The sequence below is a fragment of the Suncus etruscus genome, chromosome 1, assembly GCF_024139225.1.
Source record: "Suncus etruscus isolate mSunEtr1 chromosome 1, mSunEtr1.pri.cur, whole genome shotgun sequence".
Classification (NCBI taxonomy): domain Eukaryota; kingdom Metazoa; phylum Chordata; class Mammalia; order Eulipotyphla; family Soricidae; genus Suncus; species Suncus etruscus.
In genome coordinates this window covers 27,563,085-27,588,810 of record NC_064848.1, presented here as the reverse complement: position 1 = coordinate 27,588,810, position 25,726 = coordinate 27,563,085, and the positions used below count along the sequence as shown (strand labels likewise).

The 25,726-nt window shown below is 32.2% G+C and overlaps 1 protein-coding gene across 1 annotated transcript in view; it reads left to right on the top strand.

Moving 5' to 3' along the window:
• ERBB4 (erb-b2 receptor tyrosine kinase 4) overlaps positions 1-25,726 on the top strand; it is a 1,143,943-nt gene that overhangs the window by 803,013 nt on the left and 315,204 nt on the right. Inside the window, exons 13-15 of the mRNA XM_049784132.1 lie at positions 7,250-7,382; positions 13,992-14,085; positions 20,195-20,349. Of these exons, the coding sequence (XP_049640089.1) occupies positions 7,250-7,382; positions 13,992-14,085; positions 20,195-20,349 (382 nt within the window). The remainder of the gene's footprint in view (positions 1-7,249; positions 7,383-13,991; positions 14,086-20,194; positions 20,350-25,726) is intronic.

The window sequence follows — 25,726 nt, the reverse complement described above, 5'->3', positions numbered from 1 at the left end:
TAACTGGTCTATATTAGCCAAGTAATATTTTCAGCCAAAAAAGTTTAGTTTCTGTCCAAAATGTTCTAAGAAAAAAAACCTCTACATATATTAAGAAATGCAAACTGCATAAATGTTTTTGTATAAAAACAAAAGAAATTTTGTTCTGCATTTTACCTGTAGACACACTCCTTTTTTGTAGATTTAAATATATTTGGAACTAATCCATTTACTTTCACAAATGTTTCACGGTTGCAAAATCCATTATTTAAGCTTGCTTCTATTTTAATGAAAGCAGGTTCAATAGTATCTGTAAAGGTCGTCATACTAAGCACATTATTATCTCTAAATTTTTAACAGACAGGTACAATTCAGATGAGATAAAGAAAAATCTATTTTACAGCTTCTAGAGAAACACAGAAAAAGTTAAAGGTTACCTAATAACTACATTGTTAAAGTTTCTTTAGAGAGGTTTATCATGACCTTTTGATCTGGAACCATTGAATGGGCCTCCTATTCCTTCCCCTGTGACGATCATTCTGGGAGGTCAGAGGGTCCTTAAATTCTTGGTGCAGATCGCAAACTTTTTGCTTAAGAAGTTCAAAGAAGTAGCCTCTTTGGCCTTTTGTTCTATGCTATGCTGAGACACTGCTCTTGTTTCATTCTGGAGAAAATGATCGACAAATGTTCAATATCATTTAATGATGTGTAAAATTGAAAAAAATTAATCACTGTAGTTTTTGCTTATTATTTTTACTCTACATAGAAATTTTACTTATCACTAATACTGTGCATTTGCACATATATTTAGAGAGGTAAGATCTTGAATAAAGTTAATAACATTCTTTCTTCACTACTAGAAATGCAACCAAAAATTATAATGTCCAGGCACTCATTCACTTATTGTAGAAATATTTAAGCCTGAGGTAAGGTAATAGAGACAAGTGCAAAAGACTTTTACACCTAAAAACGTAATGCTAATTTGGCAAAATAAATAGAGTAAAATGTTGATGAGACTATGAGACTATGAGACTCAACATAGTTTTTTTGTTGTTGTTGGTTTTATTTATTTATTTATTTATTTATTTATTTATTTATTTATTTATTTATTTATTTATTTTTGGTTTTTTGGCCACACCTGGCATTGCTCAGGGGTGACTCCTGGCTGTCTGCTCAGAAATAGCTCCTGGCAGGCACGGGGGACCATATGGGACACCGGGATTCGAACCAACCACCTTTGGTCCTGGATTGGCTGCTTGCAGATAAACGCCGCTGTGCTAACTCTCCGGGCCCTGAGACTCAACATTCTTAATTAAGAAACTAAACATAAAGTTCTTGGAAAATATAAGATATTTGTATATTTCTACAATGATAGATAAGTTAGGATTAAAACAACTCATTACACTGAATTTATATATTTAATATACACTCTTTACTAATTCTTTTACAGTATAACTTCTGATCTTTTTAGCCACTTTCTGATAAATATGTTTATCCTACATGCAAATATAGATATTTACATATATGATTCAGAACATAAAATGAATCTATAAATGGTTGAATCATAATGAAAATGGTCCAGCTGTTTAAATTACTATTATTGATCATTATCTGCTTTAAAGTTCTTTATATTTGATTAAAAATTATTTATATTTAAATTATCTTAATTGAACTGTGTCTCTAATGAATTTATAAATTTCTTCATATTTATTATTTATTTTTATTTTTATTCATTTTATTCATTTATACATCTAGGATATCATACAAGAACTATATTACATTTATGTGTTATTAATTAATAATTTTGTTTTTTGGGCCAAACTGGCAGTGCTCAGGGGTCACTCTTGGCTCTGTGCTTAGAAATTACTCCTAAGAGACTCGGGGGGGATGAGATGGTATATCAGAGATCGAATCCAGATTGGCTTTAGGCAAGGCAATTGTCCTACTGTGGTACTACTACTCCATCCTCAAATATTTTATTAATGTTTTATTATGTATTAGATAATGCTATTTAACTAAAATATGATTGAATCAGAAGAAAGGAGTTTTTGCTATTAGCTAAAAATCTTTATAATAATCTGTCATTTTTTCATAATTATCAAATTTTCAACTTTTAAAAAGTTTCCCTATATTAAAATATTATCAGCTATAATAAATTATACTTTAATAAACCTTTTAGAATGTCATCAAAATAAAATGTTATGAACTTGAAAATTACTGAATATATTTAAGCAAATAAAGAAAGTAACTCTATACAGGAATATACAATTTTGTTTTTGTTCATTTGGAATACTTTATATTGTATATTTATTTCTTATTGGAACAATAACTACAAAGTTAATAAGCTTATAGTTGTAAAATAAATAAATAGAGCAGTTATATAGTTTACAGTTATGAAATGGATATAAGGAAAATGATTTAATGTTAAATTTAAAATTGAGGAAATTTTGGAGATAGTTTTCATAAAACATTTTATCTATAGACAAATATCAAATAATACAACTTTGAGTGTTCAGTAAATACCATGTGTTATTATCCAGTTATTATTTAGTTCAGATTGTACAATAGAAATGAATATTACCCATCCTCATAAAATAACTAAGAGAATGACAAAAACTCTGAAATAGTTTGCGTGAGAGTGGATATCAAAAAGCAAGAGTTATTTCTGGATATATAGAAATAAATGCAATTGCCTTTCTGATCTTTTGGTTAACTACATGAGAGAATTTTAGAGCACTATGTAGCCAGGAAGAATCCAGTGTCAATTGGCCAAAACTAATGAGCATTCAGGTGAGAATTCAGGTGAATTCAGTGAGAATTCAGGTAACTAATACAGTTCACATATACCTTGCTTGGGAAGAAAGAGCACAGTCAGAAAAGGAAGATCATACTCTCATGAGACCAACTATAGGCTTTGAGCATGTTAGTTGTCAAACCACAAGGTCTTTCTTATGGTGCCAAAAAACATTCTGCTCAGTCATGGTTATCAAAGTCAGTCCTCTTTAATTAGAGACTTTGGTTTTTGCACAGATCTTAGAATGAAGTCTAGGATAGAGTTTTTCTTTATAGTACCAGGAAAAGTACTGCTCAGTAGCAGTTGTAGTCAGTCTTCTGTAATTAGTGAGCTTGGATTTTTCACAAATCCTAGGATGGAGGGTCTTTTGATTTCTCATCTCACCGTTAAGTGATGAGGTAAGAGCATCGTGTCCTTAGATCAAGACTGTTGCTATTTCCTCATCATCAGGATATCATATGAACCTATCCTGGCGAGAGTTGTTTAAGGGCCTCCCTGATGAGGGAGGGGGTTGGTTCCTAGTGCTGCTGCAGAAACTGAGCTATCTAAGGTTAGGAGCCATGGTTCAGGGTTGGATGCTCTATGTTCGATCACTTGTCCTCATGACAAATGTGCCCCCCATTTTTAAATTTTAATTTATTTTCTTCCTTTTCTTTTTTTATTTTAATTATATATACTGACCTGAGTATAAGCTGACTCCCCTAATTTTACCCAACAAACTAGAAAAACTTAGTGACTCGTGTAGAAGCTGAGGTGGGAAAATGCAGCAGACACTGATAAATTTCAAAAATAAAAATATATAGCCAAAACAATTACAGTAATTGAGGAATCAGTAGCTTAAATGTTTTTTAATATTTATTGCTGAAGAAAAACTGTATACTAGCAACAATAACTTTAAAACTTTAAATAAAGTGCAGAAAACTATAGCTTAACAGGTAATCAAGCTAAATAACAAAGGTTAAAGTCCTTCAAAACTGGATTCCTCCTCCTCCTCATCTGTGTGTACAATCAGAGCTCCAGCTCATCTGATGTGAGGGAATCAACATAGACATTTTCATCATCACTGAATTTGCAGATATCATCATCACTGCTGTTGGTCTCGTACAAAGCACAGAATGTTGTGGGTTAAATAGTTCAGTGGCATCCAGTTCAGTTCAGCCGCCTAGCTCTTAGCTCAGCCGCAACTTGTGGACTGAGCTGAAGTACTGCTCCCTCCAGCAGACGGCAGAAGATGACTAGAGTCTACATGCATTGGATTCAGTGGATGCTCACTGAATCAAATAACCTGTATGTCCCGAGTATCTAAGGTGTGTGTGTATATGATATATATCCTCTAGACAGGGACTCCCACCCACTTTGTTGTTGTTGTTGTTGTTGTTTTTACAGAACCATAGAACATGAATTATCTTGCTGTGCCTCATATTTCTAAGTCTTCCTACAAACTGAGAAAACAAGGTGGATAGGACCCAGGGGCCAAGCAGTAATAGGAGCACTGAGTGGAAATAAAAATGGACAAACCTAAGTACCCAATCCAAAGTCAATGACCATAGAATCAAGCTATACAATGAGTTATACAACAAGCTACACACACAAGGGATCTGTTACACTTACTGTCCAGGGAGCTGAGGGTGCAGGTATGGGATGCATGCTGAGAACTATGGCAGAGAGAAATCAACACTGGTGGTTGGAATGGACTTAATTCACTGTCACTATGTACCTTAAATACAACTGTGAAAGATTGTAATTCACAATGGGCTCAATAAAAATTATAAATAAATAAAAAGAAAAGGAAGATCAAGGACATTTTTGCAAAGGAAGGACTAGGTCAGATAAAACCAGAAACCTAATTAAAGGTTAAAGAGAACCAACTATGGTAACTACAAGGATATATTGAACTTTCTTGTTTATTTCTATTAAAAATGAAATATGTGGTCTCAACCAATATTTATGAATTATTGAAAGGTGAATAATTTAATCCAGAGATGTTTAGATTACATGAGGGAATGGGGGTATTGGCTGGAGAGATAGAACAAGATTAAGGTACTTGTCTTAATTGCCAGTTATAAATTGATGCCAGATAACACACACATTATCCCTAGTATTGCTAGGTGTGATCTTTAAGCACAGAACCAAGAGTATGATCTAAGGACTACCTGGTATGGCCATGAAAAATAATATCAAATAAGGGAACAGACTGAAGCAATAGTATAGGGCAAGGTATATGTCTTGCATTAGTTCAACCCTGGTTCTATCCCTGACATCCCATATAGTCCTCAAGCCTTCTTCCAGGAGCAATTTCTGACTTCAGAGATAGGAGTTACCCCTGAAAGCAGCCAGCTGTGGCTTAAAAACCAGAGAGAGAGAGAGAGAGATCCACCACCATGCTTATAAGACATGAACATCCAATATAAATGAAAATTTATCCTCGGGCTGTCTGTGGAATTCACTTTCCCTGCACACAGCATGAAAAGTGTAACAGAAAGACCTGTGTACTTAGGATGTTATTAACTGAAAGTTTTCCTGTAGTACATTTGCAGATGTCAAATAGTGCAAATGTTCAACCACCAACTTCAATTATATGTGAATAAATTCCATATAAAATTTGATATGTATATGCACATTTACATTTACCATGTATAAGATTAAATACAAATTAGTAAAAATTATCTATTTTACAAAGTTGATTTTAATTTTAATTATATATATTTTATAAATTTTATATGTAGCTTCATAGAAAAAAATGAATGATGCACATAAGTAAAAACAAAACCCAACCATTTTTCAAAGAAAACATGGGAGAAAACCTTTGTTACCATGAATTAGACACATCTTTCTTTCTTAGCTTTGGTGCCCAAAGCAAAATTCATAAAAGAATACCTTGATATATTGGACTTCAAACTTTAAAACTTCTGCTTTTCAGGAGATGATATAAAAAGAATAAAATGACAAGGTTATAGCAGGAGAAACTAAATAAGGAATTCCAGTACTTACGCATTATAAATACATCATAATACTATTAAAGTGTATTCTACATGTGTACTTCTGAATAAAGCAAATCATCATGACTTAACAATATATTTATATATTACAAGAGTATTCAATATTGTCATAACTCATCTCACAAATGCTCTAATCCAAACAAATTAAAATTTTAAATAGTATTGGCATATAATATAAAATAAAGAAGATTCAAGTTTTTTACATACTTTATGTTCTTAATACCTATCAGTAAATTTTATGTGCATAAAAGAAAATATATTGATACCTTTAATAGCAATTTTAAAAGAGAGCCCAAAATCTTTGACATTTTTATCTTTATTTTATAAAAATAAATTATAAGGCAATATTACTACATTAACCTGTACAATTGTCACAATGAGACACTCCTATATATGAGCTTTAAAAAATAAATTTTATTTTATGTGCCATTTTGGCTAACTGTTAAAATGTCTTAAAAGGTTATTGTTAATGCTTCTCTAAGGGTGATGAGTCTCCCCCATCCCTGTAATGGCCAATAGACTGGGACAGCCACCTGTAAAAATTCAACTGACCAGGTATAAAAGGAGAAGCCTCACATTTAATTCTGGGGACCCAGAAAAATGCAAAAGGGAGAGCATTCAGGCCAGGGGCCAAGGGTTCAGGCGCCCTGGCTGAGTCTGGCCTAATATGTAGCATAAGAAACATCAGCAAGATGTACCTACCTTGATCCACATTCTCTCTTTCCCTCTTCATGAAATATAGCAGGTTGGCCCAACCCTAAAGGCCTCCTTCTTCCAACTGTCTCACTGGTGATTTCTCTCTCTTCCTCTTCTTTCTCCATTCTCTCTCTATTTTCTCTCTATTCTCTATCCCTCTTTCTCTCTCTTCCCCCCCCTCCATCCCCTCCCCTCCCATCAAACTTTAGGCAATGCATTGCATTAAAAGGCAGGCAATCTTTTTACTTTTCTTCTCCTCCCATATGCCTTCCTTTGGATTGCTTATGCTATGTTTCACTTTGCTACAGCTAACTACATATATATCAATATGTTTGCTTAAACTACAATAGTGTACAAATTAGCATTTCCATTTCTCTTTAAATTATTATCTTCTATATACTATGTATTTTTTCTCATGCATGTGGAATTGAAGACAACTTCTATGACATGTTAAACGATGACTTAAAAAAGCTGTATTACAGTAACTGGAAAGTTAATTTCTATCACTTCTCTTCAATAGAGTTATGATACAGAAAATTGACAGTTGTTCACTCTACTTAACATTAGACACATTGTAAACAGTGATTGACTATAATATGAAAGATGTTATGTAGATATAGAGTAGATAATTAGAACTCGGTAAATCCAAAGATATCTCCCACAGATATCCTAAAGTTAACTTATTTAGGGATCCCTCACATAGGAAGATTCATAGTATACTTAAAAAATTCTGATATAGCTTTCTTGTTTTATTCCCACTTGATTTTGGTGCTACTATCAGCTGCTGAAGGAATGGTGTGTAATCGTCTGTGTTCCAGTGATGGTTGTTGGGGACCTGGATCAGACCAATGCCTATCATGTCGTCATTTCAGCAGGGGAAGGACATGTATAGAGTCTTGTAACCTCTATGATGGGTAAGAATATGACCTTTTCCTTATGAACTTTATGAATAAATCTCAGGGCTCACTCCTTGCTCTATGCACATGGATCACACCATGAAGGTCTTGAAAGACTTATGTAGAGCAGGGATCAAACCAGGTTTGACTAAGTACAAAGTTAGTGCATATTGCAATGTTTTTCAGGCCTGAACTTAAAGTTTTAAATTTAAAATTTTAATATTCAAAAATTTTAATTATTGGAAAATTATAAAGTTTTGTAATGTATATATTCTGCCACAATTGTTGTTGTTTTGGGACCACATTCAATAGTTCTAAGAGCTTAATTCTGAGGGCTCTGTTCTCAGGGATCACATATGGCAGTACTTGAAGGACCATATGTAATGCTGGGTTTTGAACCAGGGATGGGACTTTGAAAGGCAAGTGCCTGACCTATTTTACTATATCTCCAATATTTTCTAATATTTAAAAAGCTCTTCTAATTGCATACTTGTATAAAATATCATATATATCATATATTTTGCTCACAATCTTCACAAAGTACACCAAAGTTATTAATAAATTATAAAAATATTCTTAAGAACATTAACATTCATTATTATGTTCTACTGTTATTATTTTTGCTTCTCATATGACATAACCATCCTTTTATCCCCTTAATTATTTTATATTATTTAAACTATAACTTATATATAGTACAAACATTTAATATTTTTTATTTAGATTGTGTGTATATTTGATTGTTTAAGGAAATAAAGAAAATTCTATGTATGACAACTGCATAGCTTAACAGAAAAACTACCATTGTGATTTCTAGTTGAGCAGGTTTTTTAGTGTTCTGCCATTTTCTAAAAATAACTGAGTCAATGTTTTATATCAGATATTTTATATTCCTCCTGGTACTAGAATAATCACATTGCCAACAATAAAATCTAGTTTATGCCTTGTTGCATGACTTTTCACATACACATAAAATCGCTTTATCATAATATACCATTTCATGCTTCACAGTTGTCCTCATTAAAGTGCTAATACATTTCTTATGTTGTTCCTATGTCAAATTTTCTTGTATTGCTCACTGAAATAATTTACAACAATTTTCTAAAAGTGTATGTTTGTAGTTTTTTAATTAATTTCTTCTGCAGTGAAGATTGCCCTCTTTTGACCAGATTCTAGTATTATAGGTAGCAGTATGAATTTATATCAGAAGGATAAAACCTACATAATAAAATGATATTGATATGTCCAACTATTGAAAAATTTTCAAAGCCAATTTTCTTCATGAACTTTTGGACAGTAAGATTAAAATTAGAATTTTAAGAGTCAGAAAAATACTTGCAAGAATTGACATGTACTATTTGCATGTAGCTGACTCCAATTTGATACTCAGCAGCATGTAGTCTCCTAAGCCCTGGAGGTTATTGAGCACTATAGGGTAGTCCAGAAAATACCCAACACTACATAGCTCAAAGATCATTGGCACTCTTAGACTTTCTTAGTAAATCACTGGCTATTTATTATTAAAGAAAGGACCAAAAAGATGTACCAGGAGCAGGACATTTGTATTGTATGCAGACAACCCAGGTTCAATCTTCAGCATTGCTTGTGGTTCCCAAGTTTTTTTTTTTTTTTTTTTTTTGGTTTTTGGGCCACACCCGTTGACGCTCAGGGGTTACTCCTGGCTATGTGCTCAGAAATCGCCCCTGGCTTGGGGGGACCATATGGGACGCCGGGGGATCGAACCGCGGTCCTTCATTGGCTAGCGCTTGCAAGGCAGACACCTTACCTCCAGCGCCACCTACCCGGCCCCTGGTTCCCAAGTTTTATGAGCACAGAAACAGTACTAAGCCCTAAATATCACTAACAGCAGTCACAAAACAAGCAAAAAACCTAAAAGTTAATAAATAAAGGATCTGATAAAAGTCTGATGTAATTCTTGAATGTCCCATGTTAGTTACCCTATTTTTAATAGTATTGAATAATTTCTTTGGGGGGAGGAGTTTGGTTTGGGGGCCACACCTGGTGACGCTCAACAATTACACCTGGCTATGAGCTCAGAAATCACTCCTGGCTTGGGGGACCATATGTGATGGGGGGGGATCGAATCGTGCTCTGTCCTAGGTCAGCCGCATGCAAGGCAAATGCCGTCCTGCTTCACCACCATTTCAGCCCGAGTATTTAGTAATTTCTTACAAAAATAACTAGTGGTTAAAAAATACTTTGTGAAATGAGTATCAGATACAAATTTCATCTTTTACCAAGTAAAATAGTCAACATTGGGTAAATAATTTAGTAATTCAATTTTAAATGTGATTTTCTTATAAGGTAGACGGAATTTTAATGGTGTCATTTTGATACATAGGCATTATTATCAATTGAGAAAGTAGATAATATCCTTATTTTTTTAGATTATTAATCACTAAAATCACTAAAATTATTAATCACTAAAATTAATCACTAAAATGATTTTGCCTTTTGGGGCTTGTTAATCAGAACTAAGTTGTTAAGTAGAACATTCACCTATAAAACGGTAGAAATCTTGAACACCAGGAGGAGAAACCCCAAGCATACACTGCATGTAGTACCTCTCAGCATTGCAGGTTAAAAACTCAACTCAAGTATCCTTCCACCTTATAAAGAAAAAAAAAAAGGCAAAAGTTTGGACTAGAAAAAGGAAACACCATTTCTTCATTGTTAGTATTTAAATCTGAGTTATAAAAATAAAATATCCCCGATTATGTTCTAGAAAAGTAGGTAAATTATTTGAAAAGTTAATAGCAATACTTAAAATTCAAAAAGCGCCACACTGGTGGTGGGATTGGTGTTGAAACACTGAATGCTTAAAACAATTGTATTATGTACAGCCTTGTAAACCAAGGTGTTAAATTAAAAAAAATCAATATAACACTGTATGCACATTTTTATATATTATAATGTCTTTGGAAAAGTGTCCCTTTATAGGGGGCAATTTGGTAGCTCTGACTAGAGAAGTGAGAGCATTTATATCTAGTGTTGACATGTTGACACTGGGATTAAAATTTTGGAAGAAATTTATATCAAAGCATTTGATATTGTATAGTGATTGGCTAAGATATGCTATACAGTCCAAATTCAAGGTAACAACAAATACAAATGACCAAAAACACAGTATTCAGAACTCATGCTCAATCGATCTGGTTAGGTTAAATACAAGTTTATGGGGATCCCTGGAAAATTTACAGAATATCTAAAAAATAGGAAAAAACAGAAATTATAGGAATCTTTTAAAAATAGAATTAATAAAAACTATGAAAAGAAGTTCTGTGAGCAGAAAATGAGAAAGTCAGAAGACATACAAATTGAATTTTATGTGACAGGATGCAATTAAGTTATCTGCTTTACTTTTTAAAAAGAGATAAATCTGGGGCCAGAGAGATGGCGCAAGTGGTCAGGTATCTGCTTTGAATGCACTAGCCTAACACTGACAACGGTTTGATCTCCCAGCATACCATAAGGTCCCCCAAGTCAGGAGTGATTTCTGAGCCCAGAGCCAGGTGTAACCACTGAGCGTCACCAGTTGTGGCCAAAAAAAATCAAAAATAAATAAATAAATATATAAATTTGTTTAATTATATTTTTGGATTTGGCTAACACCCAGCAATGTTCAGGGTTTACTACTGGCTTTGCACTTAGGAATTACTCTTGTTGATGTTTTGAGGACTGTACGGCATGCTAGTGGTCGAACTTGTGTGTCCCAAAAACCCTACCTGCTGTACTACCTCTCCAGTTCATCATTCTACTCTAAAAACAGTTTGTATAGGGAATGTCTTAGAGGAAAATCAAAGAAAAGAAAAACATGATGAAAGACCTGAAATAATACTGACGTGCATACTGTCTACACCACATGGTTCTCTGAGCATTACTAGGTACAGTCATGGAGTCCTTGAAGAACCATTAAATGTGGCCCTGGAGGACTTCAGAACCACTTCAATGTTAAGGTATATCCAGAAGAGCAGAGTTGAGCATACCACATTCTCTGAATAGTCTGAGAGGTCCACAGGTCTTCTAAGGGACAATCCCATACACTACTCCAAAATAAAAAAAAACAGGATATATGTTTTTGTCTGTTGAAGTTCATGACCTTTATCTAGTACCACAGACCTTTAGTCATCCAAGAAACTATAGATTAAGTACTTTATTGATTATTGCAAGCATTGCTGATTCTATAATTTACTGAGATCAATAATTAGCTTGAATTTATTTTCAATTTAGGTAGTATTTCTTTTGCCCTCAATACAAGGTATTATTTTATCTTTGTACTTGTTAAATTTATTTTGTTGAATACTTTATATCACTCATATTGATGAAGCATGATAAAGAAATTGTGTTTACAATGGAATATTATGCAGCTGCCAGGAGAGATAAAGTCATGAAATTTTCCTATACATGGATGTACACGGAATCTATTATGCTGAGTGAAATAAGTCAGAGGGAGAGAGATAGATGCAGATTAGTCTCCCTCATGTATGGGTTTTAAGAAAAATAAAAGGGCCCGGGGAGATAGCACAGTGGCATTTGCCTTGCAAGCAGCCGATCCAGGACCAAAGGTGGTTGGTTCAAATCCCGGTGTCCCATATGGTCCCCCGTGCCTGCCAGGAGCTATTTCTGAGCAGACAGCCAGGAGTCACCCCTGAGCAACACCGGGTGTGGCCCAAAAACCAAAAGAAAAAAAAAAGAAAAAGAAAAAGATATATTTGCAATAATTCTCAGAGACAAAGATAGGAGGGCTAGAAGGTCCAGCTTACGACATGAAGCTCACCACAAAGAGTCGTGAGTGCAGTTAGAGAAATAAGTACACTGAGAACTATCATAACAATGTGAGTGAATGAGGGAAGTAGAAAGCCTGTGTAGAGTACAGTCGAGGATGGGTAGGGAGGAAGGAGATTTGGGACATTGGTGATGGGAATTTTGCACTGGTGAAAGTGGAGGTATTCTTACATGACTGAAACCCAACTACAATCATATTTGTAGTCGATGTGTTTAAATAAAGATATAATAAAAACATTAATTCAAAAAAAAAGAAATTGTGTTTAAATAACTTAAATTTTAAACCTAGGAAACATAAAAAGCTCAAGTATAGCACAACTACAAATATGTTTGCAATTATGGTGCTTAAATAAAGCTATAATTTAAAAAAAGAATATTAAGCAAAGCAAAAATTATATTTAACAGGTATAAGTCCTGATTCTTGTAACAAAAAAATGCACAATCTATGAACTAAACATGCACATATACAATGAAACCATCTATTTCTATTTTATTTTGAAAAAAAAAATAAGGCTTAATTATTTTGCCTTGGAGTAAACATAGTCTTAATTTTATAAACCGAAACTAAAGCTTCTAGACTTCTATCACTTATCAGGCTTTAGAGTAATCAAATGAAATTATACACTGTATTATAATATAGTATGAAGAATAAAATAAAATAAAATGTATTACTGAACTAGTTCATAACTGCCATATTTTTTTAGTATTAGCTTAAAGTAGTAGCTTATAGTATAGAAAATGCAATAATAAATAGTCAAATTTTTTCTAATTAATGTCTAGAGTGATAGTATAATTAGATTCTAGAGTGATAGTATAATAGGTAAGGTGCTTGTCTGGCATGTAGTCAAACCAGGTTCAATTCATGTACCCCATATGATCTTCTGAGCATTGCTAGATATATCCCTGAGAACAGAGCCAGAGTAAGCCCAGATCATCACCAGGTTTGCTCCCCAAAACACAAAGATATGTTAATGACCTTAAGCTAAAATTCTACATTTTTAATTAGTACTTCATTCTCTTCTACATTTGATGTAAAAAGGTATTTTTAATATAATTTACATTGTATTTGCTTAATATTGAAGTTAAATTTTTATAGTCACACTGATTGAAAAACTAATATTAATCTTAAACTAGTCATGAAATATAAGGTCCTAATCTGGCATTGCATCTCCTCCAATTTAATTATAAAGTTATCGAGCTGTATAATTAAACAGTTTTGACAAAGTAACATGTTGGAATTTAGCCTAAGATAATCTAACTGCCATATAAAAAGCAAACATGATTCTTTTTCAAAGTCTTCATATAGGTATTTATAAAAGAAAAAACATTTTTTGAAGTTTTACGCAAAGTAAAATTAGAGTCTTGGTACTTGATGAACAAGTTTTAAAAACATTCTTGTAACTTTTAAGCAAAAAATGAGTTTTTTTCAAAGTTTACAAAAGTTAAGCTTAATCAAAAGTTAATTCTGTGGTGAGACAGACAAGCATAGTTTATGTTAAAACTATAAAAATCATTCTGCTGTGTCATCAGAAATATCATACATCTTTTTAAAACGGTATCTCTCACAAGAGAGCTTTTCTGAATGAGTCTATCATAAAGCCCAAGGAGGGCAAAGAGAACCATCTGGCTGCAGTTTATATTTTTCTCTTCATGGAGAACTTATTCCTTAATGTACAGGGAAATGATTGTGATGCTCCTGGCACACAGAGAAACACAATCTAGAATATCCTCTGCCAATAGTACTTTTAGCAGATGTTACTTCATTTGTTAAGTTAACAACTTGTTTGCACACTGCCTCATGCAGTTGATTTTTTTTCACAGTGAATTTCGGGAGTTTGAGAATGGCTCTATCTGTGTGGAGTGTGACCCCCAGTGTGAGAAGATAGAGGATGGTATTCTTACATGCCATGGACCGGTAAGTTTGGAAACATCTGTGGTTGTTTTGACTTAGTCACAAATGAATGTTTTTTCTGTCATTATTATATTGTTTACTCATCCATTCAATAGGTATTTGTAATTACCTATGGCAATCATGGTTGACAAGTCCTGGGTGATACTTTATCTTCAAGACTCTTATAGATTAGAAATAGAAATGAAATAGTTTAAAATTAAATTTCTTTTTATGTTTGTTTGTTTTGGAGCACCACCTGGCGATGCTCAGGGGTTACTTCTGGCTCTGAGCTCAGAAATCACGCCTGACAGGCTCGGGAGACCATATAGGATGCTGGGGATCTATCCCAGGATGGACGTGTTCAAGACAAATGCCTACCTGCTGTGATATCATTCTGGCCCCAAGATTAAATGTCTTAAATATTTCTGTCCTGATAATTTATCTATAAAGAATATATGACTCTATCTCTGAATATTGCCCAGTATTAGAAAGAAAAGTCACAGTAATTAAAGAAAACAGTTGTTAACATAGAAATAAATATAAATTGTAGAGAAATTCAGTGGAAGGATAAAGTATATATAATTATGATGGCAATTGGAACACCAGGAAAGGCACTAGCAATGAGGAATGAATAAGGAACTAAAGATGTGCAAATGTGAGAGTTAGCGTTGTGTTTGAAGTAAACTCTAACTAGATTATTTAACCTGGTGGTATTGTGAAGGACTGTGGAAAGAAGAAAAAGGAGTACTCATTAAATGAAATCTAAGGGACAAAAGTAAAGAGATGCCTGAGTTATGAAATACAAAAGAAATATTATGGTATCTGGAACTTTTTCATGCATAATTTAGTATTTATGCAGTTTTAAGATAGTTTCCATAGAAAATAATAATTATTTTTTACACCTCCCTTTGGTTCTCATCATTCAAACTTTCTCTTGATAATGAGGTCAGTATGATTTTTGTCATTCCAAAGTATCATATTCATCCTTCTTTAGGTAAATTTCCAGTTTATTTGGGTATTAACTCGTCTTATTGATAATTTGGGGGTCAACATTGGGGTTAAAAAAGAGCTCAATCTCGCTCCATAATATTTCATTTGAAAATTAATATATATTTTTCTACCACTGTGCTTATTCAGCACTGTAATTAGCTTAAAATTATCATTGAGCCTCCAAACTTCCATTAGGCCCCAATGAGCTGTTCTGGAACTTCATCTAAAGAAGGATGTGGAAAACTTGGACAGCTCAGAGGACTACCACAAGAATGATTAAGCTTGGAAAATTAAGACCTTTGAGAAAAAGAAGTTGTGTGATTTGGCTTGAAGAACCAAAGTATAAAAGACATTGTAATATGTAATAATATCCAAGTAAGTATGTAAGGAGGCATATGTAGATATATTTATTCTCAACTAAAGATAGTTATAAAAATTTATTTAATCGGCAGCCTGAGAAATGTGGATTCTTTAAGGCAAATATTTAATCTAGGAAATAAAATCCTATAATCTAACTGAGCTAAAAATTAAAAATTCTTCAAAATTAATATGCTTAGGTATTTTTAACTGAGATCAATGAGAAATGTCTTCACTGTTTCCATAGTAAAAATAGTGTTATTAAATAACTAATTTAATATTTTAAATGCATATGTTTATTAAACTTATTTTTCACTCATATATAACTTTAAATATTTCAAAAAATATATATTTATTTACAAAATGAGTGCACAACAATTTTGAAAATAACTGATGGGGCCACAGGGATTATTCATTGAAGTGGGGTATTTGCCTTCTACATGACACATGTGGGTTAAATCTTTGGCTCTTATTTACTTCCCAGAGCCTTTCCAGGAGTGATCTCTAAGCAGAGGAAGAAGTAAGCCCTAAGTATCAACAGATACAGTCCCTATCAATACAAAATAAAAATTAAACTGAGAAAAAATACAAATAAACCATTTTTGATTCTGTCTTATCACTGTTGTTGATCAGTGTATTTAAAATCACTATCCATGGCCAGAGATAGCTCAACAGGTAGAAAACATGCTTCATATGTAGGAGGCTCATGATCCATGCCTGGCACTGTAAAATTCTCAAGCTCCACATAGGATGACCTCTGAGCACAAAATCAAGAGTAGCTTCTGAGTACCATATTAGCCTAACACTCTCCCCACAAAAATCAAACTCATATATGAAATTATAATTTATGTCTAGAAATTAGTCTGCACTGGGTGGTCTGCACTGAGTCCAATATTAGTTAAAATCAGAGAATAGACAAATACTGCTTTCTGCTATTTCACTAATCATTTAATTTACTATATCTAAAATTATAATCTCTAGAATTATGTCTAGAGATTAAATTATATGTAGAAATAGAAAATTTTTAATTAGCTGAACCACACATCTATAGATGATCAAAGCATGAGGTCAAGTCAATTTAATTATTTGAAGTCTAAGACATGAAATGCTTTTTTAAAACCAATAATGTTTGAATTATGACATGCAAAACAATAATCTCAAATCTCTCTCAATTAGGTGATTGTTTTCTTTCTGCCTTTAAAAGTTTATTTAAGTTGTCTATTTCTGGGTTCATATGTTATCACAAATTGAAACAGAGAGGCTTTGACTATCCTGTGTAAGACATATAGCAATTAAAATATCTAAAAGATTCTGTAAAGTTCTCCATGACACTGTAAGTATGACTGGATAGAAAAGAAGATATCATATACTTAGTTGATATTCTCATATAAATTACAGTTAGCTGTTGTGGTCATACTTTATTGATTTTTCAATAATTTAATAATAATAATAAAATATTTATATTTATAATTTAATTATATGTGAAAATCAATTATAGATCAGAAAAACAGAAGAGAATAAGATTTAGACAGTAGATTTTATATCTTTTTTTTTTTGCTCATTTTACACAGTAGCAAAGTCTATAATGCAATGTGAATAAAATACTTTCTGGAAACATGACAGTTATATGTAAATTGGAATGGTATTACCCTACTAACTGTGACAGAAATCCATGATAATCTTTAGAGTGATAGTTTGAAATGAAGAAAAATGCTTTTATATTCTGCCTGTACTCAATTTTTTAAATATTCTTTTTTTGTCTTTATTTTTCTTTTACAATTTTAGCCTGTATACTTACTTTCATTGCTTATTAATAGCAACATCAATGTGTGAAGAATTATGTGTAAAAGGAATTAGACAAAGTTGTAAGGAACCAAATATTTAAGCAAGAGAAGCAGAAAGAAAAATAGACGTGATTCAGGGAGAAAGCAGATGTTAAAATACTTTTTTTATTTTCTTTAATGGAAGCTATGGTAGCTGTTAATCAGTTTAGTAAAAATTATGCTGACTTAACTGCCGAATTTACAAAAGAATATTGAAATCTTTTTTATGTAAAAATGTGTAAATATAGGAAGCTTTCATAGACAATATCCTTACTAGTGATGGTCTGGCAGTTTAGATTGCTTTGATTTTATAGCATCCCATCTCCATATGGTGTCCCTACATCATGGCAGTAGAAATAGAAGACTGGAGAGTTTAGCACTGATGGATTCAAAAGTGAAGCATTCTAATTTTATTGTAAAGAGTAAAACAGGATTCACTAGTTATGGAAAAGGTATTACAATCTTCTGTATGACTAAAGTTGAAAAGAGTGGAATATAGGTGAATAGTATCTTTGTCCCTTAGTAGAGCTATCAGAGAAAAACATCAATGGTCAATAAAAAAAGATACGTTGTTATCAGGATTTATCGTATCCTTTAGTTTTTGGTCTGCACTGAGTCCAATACTAGTTAAAATCAGAGAGTAGACAAATACTGCTTTCTGCTATGCTTTCTGCTATTTTACAGTTTATTCACTGCATCTAAAATTATAAAAGCTTTATTATTTATGATGGGATAGTATGCTATAGATTTGTTATATATTTAATGTCTTATTATGCAAGTTAGATGAAGAATTATTACACTTAGTTTTTGAAAACTTTTCAGGTTGTTTTCCAGTTATGTAAATTTAAGATCTTTGATTTTATGTCATTTCTATGCAATTAAGCAAGGGAGCTCAAAAGAGTTTATTTAAATACAAATACAGATAAATGATTAATTTAGCATTATAATTTTATGTATTCCTGTTTTACCTGGAAGTTTTTCACATTTAAAACTAATTCCTAATTCTGAATATCATCTAAATTACTCACAGTTGTATTCTGAGTGCAATACATCCTAAGATGTTTTTGGCTTGTACAATAAGTCATGCCACTGATCATCCTTGCATAGTAAATGCTTTTGTACAATAGAGAGCATTGCGTGCCTAAGTAGCCATAAGCAAGTGCTAAAATTGAAAGAATGCAAAGTATTCCTTTTTAATAGGAAATAAGAAAGATTTTTTGCCAAGAGCCAACTTCACATTAAATAAGGTTTAGGTTTTCTAGAATGATTTTTTGAGCTCTGCGTCTCGCATCAAAATAGCAAAATAGGCGATGCTCCAATGAATCTCTCCTGTTAGAATATACAGATTATATTTTGTTCATTACACCACATACCTTAATTAGCTTTATTATTTAAATATAAATATAAATATATATTTTGATTTCCTGAGGCCTATCTCACCAATGTACAGTACAATCAATGCTTCAGGGTTAGCATTTGCAGAAATTATTTCCTAAATGTATTAATTTCTATACACGGCCTATTAACACAATGTATCTCTGTTTTATTTAAGTATGTCCTTGGTGTTGGTTCTATAAATAGTGTTATTTATAATCAATAGCCTAAAATGTTAATTATATTTTACTATATTTAATCTATTTAATTTATTTAAGATGTATTTAATGCGTATGCTCATACTTGAAACTGAACAGACATATATTTGAAGAAAAAAGATATCAGAAAACTGAGAAAAAATAAATGAAAAAAAGAAATACTAAGAAATGTGATGCACAAAAGAGATCATTAAAAATAAATTTCATGTAAATATATATTTAAACATAAAATTTGTAACATATGAACAATTCTTAACAATAATAAAATACCATTTCTTAATATTATGTCAAAATACTCTGTTATCCTGTTATGCAAAAATATATAAATAGCACAAAATCAAATTGATTTTGGTAAAATATTAAAATATCTGATATTGAATTATGATTTTTATAATATATGCATTTAAGTAAAATATTCAGCTTATTTTTATTAACAATATATATAAAATGTATATGTCATAAGGAAATACATTAAGAATTCAGATGAGTTAATTATAAGTAAATTTTCCATGCAAAATTTTATATATTTTTTTTAATTTTTCATAAATACTATTTATATTTATGTAGATTATATATTAAAATATTTAATTAAAATATATTTTATAAGAATTTAAAGATCATTTGTGTTTTATTAAAATACCACTAATAGGTCATAATTTTATCTCTATCACAGGCTGAGAAAAGACCCAGGATAAACTGGGAATTACCATTTATATTCATAAATATTCTGTTGCCTGGTAATCCAGATGCAGTAAAAATTTTAATTTAAGATCAAATAGACATCACACAACTAAATAAAAATATGCAATTCACTTTTAATGAAGTCATTGTTACCTATTTTCTATTATATCCTGTTCCTTGTTAGCATTTTTCTACTATATCCTGTTCTTTATTAGCTACTTCATAAGAATATTAATATATTTTATTGCAATCAAATGCTCTGAAAGTATCTTTCTTTTAGTATTACACTTCAATGACACTAACAATAAAAGAAAGGAAATACTTTTTTTTTTTGAAAAGTTATTGAACAGCTTTGTTGAATGAAAATCCATATTTATGGGGCCAGGAAGGTGGCGCTAGAGGTAAGGTGTCTGCCTTGCAAGTGCTAGCATAGGACTGACCGCGGTTTGATCCCCCGGCGTCCCATATGGTCCCCCCAAGCCAGGGGCGATTTCTGAGAGCATAGCCAAGAGTAACCCCTGAGCGTCAAACGAGTGTGGCCTAACCCCCCCCCAAAATCCATATTTATATTTCATCTGTACTGATGAAAATATATACTAGAATTGAATTCTCATTTAGTAAATAACATGGTTATTTTTCAGAAATAAATTTTACCCATGTTATAATATTACTTTGTACTTCATACCTTAGGGTCCTGACAACTGTACAAAGTGCTCACACTTTAAAGATGGTCCAAACTGTGTGGAAAAATGTCCAGATGGCTTGCAGGGTACAAATAGTTTTATTTTCAAGTATGCTGACCAGGATCGGGAGTGCCACCCTTGCCATCCAAATTGTACTCAGGGGTAAGTGTCTTTGTTTGCTAACAATTGAGTCTTGAGCATATTCTAAACAAGATACAAAATGAGTATTTTATCCTTGATGTTCTCTCCTAAGATGTTAATGTTTTATATCAAATAATTCTAATTAATTGCTTGATTTTAGGAAAAATGCCTTCTAAGAGTTCAATTTCATGATTAAAACAAAGAATAATATTTATAACCTCAAAATAATTTTTCAACATTTATCGTTTAACAATATGTTACATCTTCATGCAGTTTGTTTCAGGCAAACTTCTGTGGATCTTAGAAATTGTTAAAACTTTGAGGGAGTATTAAAGATACCAAAAAAGTTGGTAATCATACCTATAAGATACATGCTTAATACATTTTTAACAAAAGCCTCAGTTTCTGTTTTTTAATTAAATTAAGTTTTGAACTGAATTTAAGTTTTATTTTCTTTGTTTTTACATACTGATTAAAGTTAGATACCTCTAAGAAACAGTGCCTTGCATTGTAGTTTCAACAATAAGTTAGCAGAAAGTGACTTCAGAAAAACAAAGTAACATTTTAGTAATATTATTTTAGGTAAAATTTATGAAGGTTATTTTATTATAGGTTAACTGATAAGGTAGGATTTTATTGATATAGAATATTATAAGATGAGTGCACATTTATCTTTTTTAAAAGAAGATTCATTGTAAAAAAGAATAAAATCATTTACCTTTAGTATTGATAATGGATATTACAATTATTGCTAAAAGGAGAAAAGCACTAAATGTCATTCATCCAACAAATATCTTTTAGTTTTAAAGAGAATAGTTATTTTTGTGAAGACTTTAATTCATTCAGAAGCAAAGATTTTCAGAATCTAAAGCATTTCACAAACTTACCTATCCTTTTACATGAAACTTCTCCATTGTGAGTGAACACGCATACACAGATACACACACTTGTTGAGAATCATCTTGGAATATTTTCTATCTGGGTAGACATCATATTCTATAAAAAAGATTTTCTGCCAGGTTAAGGGCTAGTTGTTAAAGGATATTGAATAAAGTTAAGCAAACAGCATTATGTTCTGCCAAGAAGACATCGATTTGCAGATGCTGTTACAATTTCCTTTAGGTCAAGAAATCATTTTAAGTCACTCTGAAGTGGCAGGTCATCAAAAGTAAAGTAACATTATACCATTCAAATTCAAATTTAGTTCAACAGAGCTAGCATCATCTCATTGGATTAGACATAAGCACATAAATTGTGGATACTATTCACAAAGACACTTTGCTTTAAGGAAACTGGAAGAAACCTTTGTCCCTTTGAAAATTAGGGCACACTTGCGTTAATGGCATTTTATGAAAAACAACTGATATTGCCAATGCAGGAGAGTCAGCAACAGAAATAGAGAACTTAGCTTTCTAAAATAATCTTCAGCTAAGAGTTTTATTGTTTTGCAGCTAAAATTAAGCAGGTAAACTATTCAATATAATGTTGATGTCAACAGCTGTTGCCATTCAAAATAAGACCTTTTGCTGCTTCTGCAATTTTAATTACAACAAAGTCATCAGGGAAAAGAAAGCGAGACCACAGATCCAGAGTCTTGGTGTGAGACTTGCATGTCTTAACCTTTTATATAATGATTATATAATTACAATAATAAAAACATATAGTGTAGAAAAATATGACAATTAAGACATGTTTGTTGTAGTAATAAAATTTTAAGTGTCAGTCCAAAGGGAGCATAAAGCGTAATAGAAAAAAAAATCTTATAAGATTATTGTGAGAACTCAAGTAAAAGCAATCATGTCTTTAAACTAACTGAGTAGCCAATGGTGAGACCGAACTTAAATAATGTACTCCTGAAATTTTCCAAGATAAATGACTTATCTTACTCTAGGCTTAACCCTTAGGAATGTTTTGCTTTTTTAAAAAAAAAATATTTAATTCTCCTTTTTTTTCAAAGATTCTCATCATACATTTTTACACACTTCAGAATAGTGCTGTAGTTCTCACAACAGAATGAATTCCACAAGAGAGGAATCTTCAATTCCTAAAATTTTTCTCTAGCCTAATTTGATCTAATACTACATTCTGGTTCTTCAGTGAAATGATGTCTTTCAGGACACAGTTTATTCTTTTTAGTTGACTGTGCAGAGATAGGATCCTTCTTATTTGTAAGAACAGAAGTGGCATAACAGCACAGTCACTGCCATTATCCTAAACATATGTAAGCACAGACCTATCAATAAGCCTGAGCTCCCCAGGCTGCTCCACTTTGGGAATATTTTTTTTATTATGCCAATATTATGTGAGCTAGATAATTTAAGAATCAAGTAAATGGAAATAGTATTTCAAATCACCTATTTTTAGAATGAAAGTTCTTACTTTGAATTCTATTTAATAATTCTTTTGAAAATAAAATTATCTGTGTAATACCTTAAAAGCATTTGCACTACTATAAAAGCACATTAAATATATTGGTTCTAATAAGTTCTTAGGATACTTTTAAAATAGATAATCCATTTAACACCTATCTGAAAATTCTCACTAATATTCCTAGTGGAAAAGAACATGTTTCTTCTTGCCTTAGCTTCTAGAATACTTTTATTGTAGCAGATTTTTAAAACTTTATTCATTCACTTTTGTGTTATATGTATTCCACTTCAACCTAGGTCTTTTGAACAAAACTATATGCTTTCAATATAGAGAGTAAAATCATTAAATAATGAGACAAAGCTCTTCACTGCTGAGAATTTACAATACAGTGAACTTTATTCTTAAATATTAGTTCCTTCCATTAGATTCTTATCATAAATTTTAGTTTATTGATTGATTGTTTTTTTGGTCACATTCCACTGTGCTCATGGTTTATTCCAGGCTCTGCACTTAGAAACCACTTCTAGTAGGGTTCTGGGGACCACATGTGGTGCTTGAATCAAAATCAGATCAGTATATATACAGGACAAGCACCCTGCACACTGTACTATCTTTCTGGTCCTGTCATGGACATTTAAAACAAGGAAAAATAATTTAAAACAAAAATATTTTTATATTTAAGTTAAAATATGCAGTTTTATTTTTATTTATTTATTTATTTATTTTGGTTTTTCGGGCCACACCCGTTTGATGCTCAGGGGTTACTCCTGGCTAAGCGCTCAGAAATTGCCCCAGGCTTGGGGGGGACCATATGGGACGCAGGCTGATCTAACCGTGGTCTTTCCTTGGCTAGCACTTGCAAGGCAGACACCTTACCTCTAGCGCCACCTCGCTGGCCCCCAGTTTTATTTCTTTTATATTTTTGTTATTATTATTTTGGAGGGTTTTTGGGACAAACTCACTGGCACTCAGGGGTAACTCCTGAATATGCGCTCAGAAATCGCTCCTGGAACTATATGGGATGCCAGGGTATCTAACCATGGTCCATCCTAGGTTAGCAAAACGCCCTACTGCTGCCACCGCTCTGGTCCCCCCAATTATGCAGTTTTAAAAATAACTTATAAAATAAATTTGACGTGATTTTAATTATATAAAAGTAAAGTCTTAAATTATAGCTTCTCCAATGTCACTTAAGTCCATATACTTGTCAATTTAATTTTGAATTTTAACCATGAAATCAGGTGTTAACTTTATAAGTTCTCTCTAAAATATATTAAATATTGAATTAAATAAATATAAATTATCTCATGATTAAATTTAATATGTAGCAACAATTTAATGAGTATTTTGTTTTTATTAATGTGGCAGTAGAATTGTTTTTTCTGTTTTAAATCAGTTTTTTTTCTGTTTTCACTTAACAATCTAGTGGATATTTTATCATTGTCCTCTATTATTAATTCTAACTAATGCTGAGCCATAGATCAATATTTAGATTCTTAGTTGTAAAATATGGCATACTTCATAGTTCATTTTTCTGAACTTTCTCTAAAGATTTTGCTATTGTTGTTGGGTGACATATGGCAGTGCTCAGAAATTGCTCCTGACAGGCTCAGGAAACCATTGGGATGCTGGGATTCGAACCACCGACCTTCTTCTGCATGCAAGGCAAATGCCTTACCTCCATGCTATATCTCTGGCCCCTTAACACTATTATTGAGTTATATTATTTTATATCTTTATTCAGTTTTTTTTTCTAGAATTTTAATGTTTCTAAAACTATAATGCATATTTAGGTGAAATTGTTGAGTAAATTTGAATAGCATGTGGTAATTATCCTCACATAAAAAATAAGAATTGAAATAAAATGTATATCTTTAAAATCACTAGCTTTAATTTAAAAGTATTTTTATCACTTGGCATTCTGTCCTTTTGTATTTTATATTTCTTTTTATCTTAGGTAGTATGTATGCCAAATAAATTACAAAATAAATAATCAAATTAAAAAATTCTCTTAACATATTTTGTTGATTTAACATTCTCTTACCTTAGGTGCTCCCCTCCTCATTTTCATTGATCTAATCTGCTAACTTCAATTTGCTTCTGAAATCATAGCATACTAAATTCTAGTGACCTCCACAGGGACAGATTGAAAGTCTCAATTATTTTTACTTTCTACACATCTTAGTAATTATTTTTTGCCATGTATATTTAGGAAGCATGGTATACAATCCTATTAAAATTAAGTTTTAGTCATGCATTATTTCTACAACACACACACACACACACACACACACACACACACACACACACACACACACACACACACACACACACACGAGTCCATTAAACAGATCTATGTATTTCCATTGGTGCCTCAAACGCTCACACTCAGCACCCATCCCACCTCATTGTAAAGTATTCTGTAGACCAATTCTAGGACTTATTTTTTTTCTTTAAGAGTTATTCTCGGGCCCGGAGAGATAGCACAGTGGTGTTTGCCTTGCAAGCAACCGATCCAGGCCCTAAGGTGGTTGATTCGAATCCCAGTGTCCGATATGGTCCCCCGTGCCTGCCAGGAGCTATTTCTGAGCAGATAGCCTGGAGTAACCCCTGAGCACCGCGGGGTGTGGCCCAAAAACCAAACAAACAAACAAACAAACAAAAAGAGTTATTCTCATCTCTTTGCCCAAAGTTCTGTTTGGCTTAGCTTTCCTGACTCCCTCTATCTGACCTTCCACAAGCCATGATCTATGTAATATACAGATCTGGCAATTTTTATCACTTCAAGACCTTTGCAGTTTTCCCTTAAGTTTGTTGCAAAGCAAATGATTTCCAAATTTTCTCTCTGAACTAACGTTCAATCTTATTTTATCTTCATTTTTTTTGCATTATTTTGAGCTCTTTGTTCACATTAGCAGTTGTTCATATACAATAATGCTTTCTAGTATCTAGTTTTTCTTCCTGCTGTTACTTTCCTTTTTTTACCTAATAATTTATTTAAGCAACTTGCGCTTACAAAAGGTTTGTA